At 43.1% G+C, this 11,439-nt stretch overlaps 1 protein-coding gene across 1 annotated transcript in view; it reads right to left on the bottom strand.

The window, feature by feature from the left end:
- gabrz (gamma-aminobutyric acid type A receptor subunit zeta) overlaps positions 1 to 8,714 on the bottom strand; it is a gene marked incomplete at both ends in the record, with an annotated part of 10,873 nt that extends 2,159 nt beyond the window's left edge. The window contains 6 exons of the mRNA XM_080541497.1: positions 809 to 961; positions 1,792 to 1,929; positions 4,958 to 5,040; positions 6,282 to 6,499; positions 7,817 to 7,884; positions 8,606 to 8,714. Coding sequence (XP_080397623.1) covers positions 809 to 961; positions 1,792 to 1,929; positions 4,958 to 5,040; positions 6,282 to 6,499; positions 7,817 to 7,884; positions 8,606 to 8,714 — 769 coding nt within the window. The remainder of the gene's footprint in view (positions 1 to 808; positions 962 to 1,791; positions 1,930 to 4,957; positions 5,041 to 6,281; positions 6,500 to 7,816; positions 7,885 to 8,605) is intronic.
- Positions 8,715 to 11,439: the final 2,725 nt, after the last annotated feature.

Raw genomic sequence — 11,439 nt, forward strand, 5'->3', positions numbered from 1 at the left:
TTTAAATCCATGACAATTTGGTGTTAGAGGTGGGATTCCAATATCACCGGGACCTCGGACCTAAAGCAGACTGCGGCTTGACCAACCCTGCTCTAAGGAACGGCTCCTCAAACAGAGACAAATAGTTGAGTGATGGGGAGACATCCGCCTTGGTCAGAAAACGACCCGATTGAAGTAAGACTTAAGTAGACAGTTTATATTAACTATTCATATTAGTGCATATGGTATTTTGGTCTTTTAAGGGAACCCTGAATTAAATAGATAAATTGATAAAGAACGTCGGTACCATAAAGTCTTTAATTGCCTTTAAGGTTAGAGTCCTTGAATATTTAGTAAGGCGGATAAAGATCTTAAGTATCTTCAAGGTTAGAGTCCTTGAATATTTACTAAGGCGGATAAAGTCAAGTCTTAATATTTTAATTGAGATCAAGTCTGAAGTATTTTCAAGGCAAAGGACTCTCAAATATTTTGAAAGCAAGGGACTTTGAAATATCTCTATAAAGTCAAGTCTTCATAGTTTAATCGAGTCAAGTCTGATGTTGAACACTCACTGGAGAACGGTTTCATAAACATTTATGGAATGCGGACTCCTATCGCTGTTGTGTCTATGTTGACACTACACAAGAGATGTGTTCTGTGTGAGTGGGCACTTCAGTCTACCTTCAGTAGGCTACGTCCAACTCGAGTTGTGAAAGACCATTTTGTCTTTTAATAAATATTATACTATCTAAACTAAAGCTATCTTGATTCTCATTTAAATCCACGATAAAAGCGAGTGTATAAAGTGAGTAAGCGGCGGTTTGTTGACCTATGCAGATGCGTGCGGGGACGGATGATTGGCTGATCCAGAAGGAGACCCAGGAGAGGACGACCAGGGCGCTGGAGGGGACGTAGGTCTCCAGGATGAAGTACAGGATGCTCCTCTTCAGCTCGAAGTGGAAGATCAGCTTGGGGTAGTTACCTGAGAGGGAGGGAAAAACAATGTTCATCCTGTTGGGGGCCGGAGGGGGCTGAATTGATAAATACTAAAATAGATAAATAGACTGTGTTGATATACTCAAGATACTCGTTATTATCACTGTCAAAAATTGTGTTTTATATGTATATATATATATATATATATATGTTGTATTTCATTGATGTTGACGTGACTGTAAATATTCTTGTATTTCAGTTTCACAAACTGCAAAAAGAATATTCAATAAAGAAACATGAACTTGATAAATAATAAAGAATGAACTTGAACTTGAATCTGAATCTGTATAGGCAACACTTTTGTTTGAATGTGTGTGTGTGAGTGTGTGTGTGTGTGTGTGTGTGTGTGTGTGTGTGTGTGTGTGTTTGTGTGTGTGTGTGTGTGTGTGTGTGTGTGTGTGTGTGCGTGTGTGTGTTTGTTTGTATACACATAATGGGGGTTCTGAATCTGAATCTGTATAGGCAACATTTTTGTTTGAATGTGTGTGTGTTTCTGTCAGTCAAGATCCCAATCAACCTGTATGTAAATGGTAAATAAACTGCACTTATATAGCGCCTTTATCAAAAGCGCTTTACAACGGCCTCTCATTCACCCATTCACTCACACATTCACACACTAATGGCGGCAAGCTACCATGCAAGGCGCCGGCCGGCCCACTCACTGGGAGCAATTTGGGGTTCAGTCAGTGTCTTGCCCAAGAACACTTCGACATGTGGCCAGCCGGGCCTCGAACCGCCGATCTGCCAACCTTGCGATCATTAGACGGCGGCTCTAACTCCTGTGCCACAGGCAGCTGCCCCAAGTGGAAGTCATACCCGTCTCGTAGACAGCCTCAGACTCAGAGGTGTAGTGGTCCTCCAAGGTGTACTGGGCCAGCTGCAGGGTGTCCAGGCCGCTGACAGAATCATTTCCTCGTGTCCAGTAGAACACCACATCCTTAACGTTGTATCCCCCTGTAGAACGGCACGAGGAAATACATCAAACGTGGGTAGGATGTCACCAGGCAAGATCAATGACATGGCAGCTAATTATCCTTGAATAGTCTAGTAGTGGCTTCATATTTCTTAGCTAGTTCATTAAAAAGTCAACATGAAATGGAAAAGGTGCAGTTATTATATCCGATGTGTGTGATAGATTGGGCTGTATGTATGTCCTTGTTTGGAAAGAGAGAGGAGATCTGTAGTGTACGGTACACAGATGTGAGGACCGGAGGATGTCACGTCCAACATCATAACTGCTTCCTAGCTGAAAGCATTTGCATTATCGGCAACAGCTGAAGCATTTGCATTATGGGCTCTTAGCCAGGACCTAATACGCATATGACATCTGGGAAGCAGACCCGTCCACTTCATAACTTAATTAGCTCCCCAACACCTGTTCCCGGAAAAGACCCTGTCCAGGTAGGAAACTTTTTCCAGATCCCCAAAAGACGATGATGTGCTGTAGGGCTGTTTATTAAAAAGGATAGTTTATCTAACATGGCTTATAGCTTATACTGGGCTGCTCGTATGACGGCCTGTGGGTTTTACTGCTAATTTTATGCAGGTTTTTTTTACGAGATGTGAATTAATCTGGCTTCAAATGGTGGGACTCTCTCAGAGGAATAAGTACGTGCCGTTTACCATCACGAGTGAACCGTCCATCCCGTTACTAGCTGAAGTCAACTTGACTTCAGGGGAGCCAACTTGACTTCAGGGGAGCCAACTTGACTTCAGGGGAGCCAACTTGACTTCAGGGGAGTGAACTTTGATTTGATTGACACACGATCGTTCAACATCCGTGTCTTCGACTCACTTGAGTGAGTGAAGCGGACCTCTCGTTTGGAAAAAATGAGGAAAATATGAGGAAAAAAGATGGCATGACAGTAAAGAAATGAGCATAGGCTTGTTCTCTCACCCCTAGAGGGTGTAGTAGATTCACAGATATCTGCTCAGGGATTCAGGGAGAGAGATGGCTATGCTTTATAACTTGGGGGGGGGGGGGGGGGTCGTTGATTAATGAGGACGCGAGGGTCTTTCAGCAACTACTTCATCTCCAGTTCCCTGAAATTGATCAAAACTACATGAAATTGTATTTTATTGTATGTAACAGAAGGAGAGGTGTTATTCACTAGAGTAAAACATTTGATTTCTCTCTCTCCAGTCCCTTGGTTTCCTGAGCCTGGTTATTTAACTCATTAATTCCTAAGCCTGGTGGAAGTGGCGTTACAAGCCCAATTAAAATACTGATTAAAACAACCCAGAGACCCGACCACTGTGGTTTTGATGTGCAGCAAGTTGTAGATTTGGACGTAGGCTACATCAAGGAAGAGCACTTTATATGCATAAATCCCACATATGTCTCGTATGTTGCCACATGAGCATGAAAGTGGAAAGAAATCAAGCAACAACTTTTTTTGCCAGTTAATTATTCTTTGGACCTTGTCATTAGCACATGAATATTTCACATGGAATGTATAAATTTAGACCAGACACATTACCCAGCAGTGTTAACATACCCCGTGCTGTGAGCTGCAGAGGGCATTTTGTGTGTGCCACGTACAGGATGTGTGTGTGTGTGTGTGTGTGTGTGTGTGTGTGTGTGTGTGTCTAGGCCTATGACAGTCTCTGGTTTGTCGCTATGCAGTTATTACAAGAGCCAGGCATCACAACTGTCACAGGGATGCACTCCTAAAAATAACATGGAATGTTTTTTTGGGGTGAGGGATGGGGGGATGGTCGAACACATTTATTTAACGATTAGGCTACAGTACTGAACTCACTGTGTATGAGGTGAAAGATTTAGTGAAATGAGAGAAATATAGAAATAAGAAACAATTCTCAACAACACAGTTCTGTCAGAAACGATAGAAATGTGACACTTTAACTAGAGCCTGAAGTTGAGAGAGTCTCGGCAACTGGGAACGCAGGGTTGGACATAATATATTAGTCTGCTGTTGCCATGGAAACTACAAGGCTGCTGAGGGTGGCAGTTTGAAGCCAGCAGACAGTGTTTCTATTCCCAGAACTTTTCTTTTTTTTACTACCTAACATTATCTGCATATTTACCACAGTCGTGTGGATTGCTGTTATGTCTGCTAGGTTTGTTGGGTTTTATCTAGATTGCTACAAAGATGACTTGACCATAACACTGTTTTTTATTATTATTTTTAAATGACTGGACTTTTTAAATAGGCACTACATTTTATTTTATGTCTCACTGTTTTTATTGTATGTATTAATGAATGTGACCTATGTGTGTTTTTAATGTGGAAATGTATTCTTGAGCTGCACTTCTGCCTGTCGAAGGAGAATTTCAAGCTATCTTGAATCTTGAAGTTCGAAAAAACGTTTTGAACTATGGGTACTCTGCCATAAAATTACAAAGTACAAAGGTAAAACGGCATAAACAGTACCAACATAAATTAATGACTTCTCGTTCTTGAAGCCTGATGTCTTCATAACGGGCAGTCTAAACTTGGGATCTGCATGTGTACTATTGTGATCGATCAAACAGTGATAGCAACGGGAGATAAACACATTCAAATCACCTGTGCGTATCTCAAGTTAGGATTCAGTCCAGTAACAACCTACAGTTGACCAGATCGCTGCTAGAAAACCAGCTACACCAGTCATTACTGACTAAAATGGCTATCGGAAGCTGAATCTCAGGATTCAAATACAATTGAATGGCAGAAAATGTCTTTCCAGTCCAGAATGACACAAATACATTATTCTATGTCTGAATAGGGTTAGTAGTATAGGTATATGTCTATATAGTATGTTAGTAGTATAGTATATGTCTGTATAGGGTATATAGTTCTTAGTTGTAGTTAGTAGTAGTAGTAGGGCTAGTAGTACAGTACTGTACGTGTGTGTGTATGTATGATGAGTGGATGAACACGACCTCGACAGAACAATGTATGCAAGCTTGTGCTTTCCTGGAAACCCCTGTCTGTTCGGCTGATGTAATTAGGGCGAGATGGACGGCGGGGGGTCTTACAGCTCTCCAGCTGCAGCATACAGGTCTGCTTGTCCATGGGGTACTTGGTCAGGTCCATGCTGCAGGCCACCGTGGTGGTGATCCTAAACATAGGAGAGAGGAGCTGAAGCCCATGTGACAGCAGCTGCTGTGAGCTAACGACCGGGTCACCTGACCGTCACTGACATGTCACCTGACCGACCGTCACTCCACGTCACAGCTGCCCCCCCGAGCCGCACTCGACCGACGGTGAATCCCTGTGAATCCCTTCCTTCCTTCCTTCCCTCCTTCCTTCCTTCCCTCCTTCCTTCCTCCCTCCCTTCCTTCCTTCCTTCCTCCCTTCCTTCCTTCCTTCCTTCCCTCCTTCCTTCCTTCCTTCCTTCTTCCTTCCTTCCCTCCTTCCTTCCTCCCTTCCTTCCTTCCTTCCTTCCCTCCCTCCTTCCTCCCTTCCTTCCTTCCTCCCTCCCTTCCTTCCTTCCTTCCTCCCTTCCTTCCCTCCTTCCTTCCTTCCTTCCTCCTTCCTTCCTTCCCTCCTTCCTCCCTTCCTTCCTTCCTTCCTTCCTCGCTCCCTTCCTTCCTCCCTCCCTCCCTCCCTCCCTTCCTTCCTCCCTCCCTTCCTTCCTTCCTCCCTCCCTCCCTTCCTTCCTTCCTCCCTCCCTTCCCTCCTTCCTTCCTCCCTTCCCTCCTTCCCTACTTCCCTCCTTCCTTCCCTCCTTCTCTCCTTCCTTCCTTCCTTCCTCCCTGTCTACGTACATTCTTCTATTCATCATTCTTCCCCCATATCCTAACCTCATCCCTCTGTCTCTCCCTCTTTTGACACTCCTCAATCTCTGCTTCTGTCTCTCCCTCTTTCGACACTCCTCAATCTCTGCTTCTATCCTCCTTTGCTGTCTCTCCTAAGCTGTCACTCACACATACTGACATGCCTCTCCTTGTTACTTTCCCGTCTTTCTCTACTATATCTATCCAATAAAAACTGTGAAAAAACAAGAGTGGGACTACCACACTCCAAAAAAGAACCTTTAAAAAAAACGATGGTTTGAATATTACGGATCATTATTAGTTTGTTAAACACTTTTTAAAGACAAAGCGGTATTCATCTGGTCTATTAACAGTATTCGCCTGTTTTTAAACCATTTATATTCATATTCATGTACATATTCATGTATTTCATGGACAATAATATCATAGATACAGATGACTTTCAACATACCATAAATAGCCTGTAGGTCACATGATTCAGGTCAGGATAAACTCTGGTCCCCAAGGTTACATTACGAAATACGACACTTGATATTTGAAGTGTAAAAAAGTGAACGAACTCACTTGTTGAACGACGACATACCTCAAAGCGTAAAGCACTGTTCCGTTGGGGAAGATGCGGATGAGTCTGTTCTCCACGGTGATGTCGTGCAGGAAGGACTTCTTGGAGTCGACGATGAAGGTGTCCGGCACCCAGAGCAGCTCCACCAGCCTTCCATCCAGACTCAGGCTCTTGTTGCCGTCGAAACACAGACGCTCGTCTGTCCAGCGCTGCCGCAGGAAGATGGTCGCTGTGTAGTCCTGCCAAAGAGAAGACGGCATTCCATTTGACATTTTTACATTTGACATTTTTGGCATTTAGCCAGACTTATGCCTTATTCCAAAGCGACTTGCAATCAATACATTTGAATACTAAGCAAGTGAGTCATCAATCCACCAGTCGTAGCAGGAAGAGTAATCCAGCTCAGGCCCGGGGCCATTGATAGAAGGAAAAACCTTCTCCTATCACCTTCTTCTAAAACCATTTTTTGTTTTTTTTGACACTGGAGAAACAGAGAAACAGTACAAGGGGGGCAATAGACGTTTTTAGGGACACAGTAGAGGGGAAAGCGGGTGTCTTTAGGAGGGGCTGTGGGGCAGAAGATGTCTCAGGAAGATTCCCATTGTGACGGCCCTCTGGCCTGTCTACTAACCCTTGTCTGTTCAGGTAGGCTACCTGGTGGGCGGGACTGACTGGAGGAGGCCCAATCAGGAGGATCCAGCACAGCTTTTTTTTTTTACATAATCTGATCCATTAGGTGTTTATTAATGCCTGTGTGGTGTTATTTTTAAAATGTTGACATTTTTGAGTTAGTAATTCATAAAATACAAAGGTTCCATCTCACAGAACATAATGGAATGGAAAAACTTTGACGCTCAATATCTCTGAACTACCCTAAACGGAGATAGAACCTTATAATTCTAAGCTCACGATCTATCTATACAACCTTTCGACCAACATGGTACTGTTACATTTGATTTATATCACCTGAAACATAAATGGTGAAAGAGAGTTTTATTCTGAAAATGTTAGATACATTTCAACGTTGTTGAAAATCAAGGACACACTCGCTAGTCAAGCCAAAATATTGTAATGCAATGGATTCGGTGAGTAATCCCCACCACTACTAATAGTTAACTATTATATATAACACTACTTTACATTGTTAGCAGGCTCACAAAACAAGCTGTGTTAGTTGACTAGCGAGTGTCTCATTGACTTTGAACAACGTTGAAATGTATTTAAATTCCATTTCATTTCACCAACTGCTGTCATGTCAAATGGTTTACCAGAATGTGTGGGCACATGGCTTTAAAGGAACTCTAAATATCACATTTTGTCAGATGTTTTCAGACCTCAAAAGTGATCTAAAGTCAAGATGTGCTCAGCCTCACACCATTAGGTTAGGTAGATCCAGCTACATTATTTTTCCTCAACTCCAAATGAACTGAACATATAAGCACTGCCTCAGGAAAGTAGATGGTGCTTTTCCATTCCTTTGGGACTATCGATTATCGAGCCACTGCGGTATGTTACTGCTGTTATTGCTGCAGCATTTGCAATGCCCATGTGCTTACCATGTTGATCTCTGATATGGTGTCAATGCTGGCAATATCCAGACTCATGCCGACTGTTACAGGACCATCTGAAAAGAGACACTCACTAAGACGTGGTATACATACATAGCATAGCAGAGACTTTGCAGTCACACACATAAAAAACATAATACAGGTCATAATTGATTCTGGCTACGAAAGAGCAGTTCTTCATTCGTTCTCCAAGCCTTTTTGCCATGCAACAATGACGTGGCTGTGCTCATGCATCTACAAAATGGCGACGAGTGAAATGTGACACGGTCTGGTGAAAGGGGTAACAAGTCGGCGACCAATCAAAATGTTCAGACTTTTATTTTGAAACACGGAAATATATTTCAATGTTGTTGAGAATCACAACGCACACTCGCTAGTCAAGCCAAAATACTGCAATGCAATGGATTCGGTGAGTAATCTTCACTGCTACCTAGTTAACTATAACAGTACTTTACATTGTTAGCAGGCTCCCAAAACAAGCTGTGTTAGTTAGCGAGTGTGTCATTGATTTTCAACAACGCTGAAATGTATTTACATTTTAAAATAAATACAAATAAAAGTCTGAACATTAACCCGGCTGCCGGCTTGCGGCCCAATTGACCAGACCGTGTCACAAATCTCTTGCTTGTGTGAAGCCTCAACATTTCAGAAATCACTCCACTTCCTGTGGATAAAGTAATATCGCTGTCTACCTTTGACAAAATAATGAATGACTGGAAAACTGTGAGAAAGTACTGTGATATGTCTGCAAAAATGATGTCATAATTGTGTCCTTACTGTCAAAGAAGGGTCTCAGGTACTTGTTGTAGCCTTTCATCAGCTTCTGGATGGTCGGAGGGAGGATCTCCCCGTCTTTGACGTCAGCACTGAGGACAGAATCCTCCATCATCCTGTGAAGAAAAGAATTGGGGCGTTTAGGTGGCGTAGCGGGTTAAGCGTTGACCATGTAATCGCAGGGTCCCCGGTTCGATTCTGGCCGGGGACATATCCTGCATGTCATCCCTCCTCTCTCTCTCACCCATCCTTCCTGTCTAAATCTCTACTGTATCTGTCAATAAAAATGGAAAATATGAGTGGGACTGCCCCACTCAGAAAAAATAACTGCCCCCCCCCAAAAAAAAGAACAACATTGAGGCCTCAGCTAGCCCTATGCCCTACTTTTTTTTTTTTTACCTTTATTCATACAGGTAAAGAACACATTGAGCCCCAAGGGCTCATTTTCAAGTGTGACCTGTTCACAGGCATACAACATCCACCACAAACAAATACAATACAAAACCTGGCCTACATAGTCTAAAACTAAACTAAAACTACATAGTCTAAAACTAAAACTAGTCTGAAACAGTCTAAGATAATCTAAAACTAAACTAAAACTTCAAAAACCTAAAACTAGACAGCTAAAGATCTAGGGACAGGGAGGGGTCAGTAATGGGCAAAAGGGAGGGTCAACTTAATAGCAAGAACAAATCATGGATTCGCACTGTATGCCTCTCAGCAAGAGCTTGAAACTGGAGAGAGGGATCAGCTGAGACAGTTTCAGACTCTGCTGTAATTAATTCCAAGAGGAAGGGGCTGCAAATGAGAACGCCCTTTTGCCTTTCATGGTCCGGACCAAGGGGATGGAGTATGTGATGATGTCCTGTGTGCGAAGGCCGTAGACGGATTGCTTGCGTGACAGGTGGTTAGAAAGGTAGGAGGGGAGCAGACCAAGGATGGATTTGAAAAAATGAAAATATACCAGTGAAGGGTTCATACCTACGAAGACAGAATACAAATACACAAATTGTTTGTGACACGTTTTGTTTTGGTCCGCATGTCGGCATCCAATGTAATGTTCAGACTTTTCTTTCGAAATATGTAAATACATTTCCACGTTGTTGAAAATCAATGACACATCGCTATAGTCAACTAACACAGCTTGTTTTGTGAGCCTGCTAACAATGTAAAGTAGTGTTCTAGTTAACTAGGTAGCAGTGGGGGTTACTCACCCAATCCATTGCGTTGGAGTATTTTGGCTAGACTAGCGAGTTTGTGTCGTGATTCTCGACAACGTTGAAATGTATTTCTGTGTTTCAAAATAAAAGACTGAACATTTTGATTGGCTTCTGACATGCGGACCAAAACACTCAAACATGTCACATAATGTATTTCTTCACTGCAGTTATTGCATACAAAGGATTGTTCACCAAACACTAAACATGAGTACTTTATTTGACCATTATAGGATCTCAATACTTTTGGAGGCCTGAAATAGTTGTAAAAATGTTGTACTTTTTGTACTTGGTGAACTAAATCTGAAAACATAAGCCACTGAACGAAGATAAGAATCTCTACCATGACCTCATAGTGACGGTTTGATTTCAAATCCAAACTGTTAAAAGAAGACAAAATGCTTCCTCTTTACAAGGGGCATGCTCCAAATAACCCACGATGATCTTATTATTATACAGGGGACGACGACACAGCGAACAAACTGGATGAACTCAACAACTCACAGACGCGGATTATGGATTGCAACATTTTGGATTTTCTCTGAAACATGGCTTAATACCAGTGTACCGAATAGCGTCACTACGCTAAGAGGACAGAGCCTTTCCATGCTGGCCACATGTCGAGGAGGTGTCCTCGGGCAAGACACTGAACCCCAAAATTGCTTCCAATGAGCGGGCCTTGCATGCGCCTTGCATGGTAGCTTGCCGTGAATGTGTGTGAATGGGTGAATGAGAGGCCGTTGTAAAGCGCTTTGGAATAATGAATGAATGGATGAATGAATGAATGGATGAATGGTCTTTATTTGTCATTGATATAGTACAGGTACCAAACAACGAAATTTGGGAGGGGGGGCTCCCCTGGTGCTAGGAAAAAAAAACTAAAAACAAGAAGGGAAAAGAGCTGGTTTACATAAATAAAGGCTATGTACACTATCCACTATACTATACTATACAAATAGAACACTGTGCTGTACTCTATGCTATGCTATACCTATTCTAACATTTCCTATCTCTGAACCTTATGTGCCCGAGGGTTGTCATATTGCACATAGTGTTATTGCACATTCATTTAAAGTGTCGCAGTTTGCAGGTTTGAAATGTTCACAGTTGTGTTTCAGTATTGCACTTGATTTCAATCTAGTAGCTGCCATCAAATTGTCTAGATTGTCCAGGGCCTAGAACCTAGGTCTTTGCTGTGTTCAGGGCCTGAATGGCCCTGGGGTAGAAGCTGAGCTTCAGTCTGTTTGTCCTTGCGAACATGGTCCTGAGGGCAGCCTGTCCGAGGGCAGCCGAGCAAAGTGTTCGTTCCCAGGGTGGGATGGGTCTCTGGAGATCTTGGAGGCCTTCCTGAGGCAGCGTGTGTTGTACAGCTGTTCCAGAGAGGGGAGGGGGGCGCCGGTGATCTTCTGGGCCGATCTCACGACTCTCTGTAGCGCATTCCTCTCTGCGGCTGTGCAGCTGGAGAACCACACGCAGATGCAGTAGGTGAGGATGCTCTCCACTGCGCAGCGGTAGAAGGTTACAAGCATCTCCTGTCCGATGTGGTTTTTCCTGAGGACTCTCAGGAAGTAGAGCCGCTGTTGAATAAGACGCTATGTAAGTCAGTCCATTTCCCCTTGA

The sequence above is a fragment of the Nansenia antarctica genome, assembly GCF_963989245.1.
Source record: "Nansenia antarctica genome assembly, chromosome: 11".
NCBI lineage: Eukaryota > Metazoa > Chordata > Actinopteri > Argentiniformes > Microstomatidae > Nansenia > Nansenia antarctica.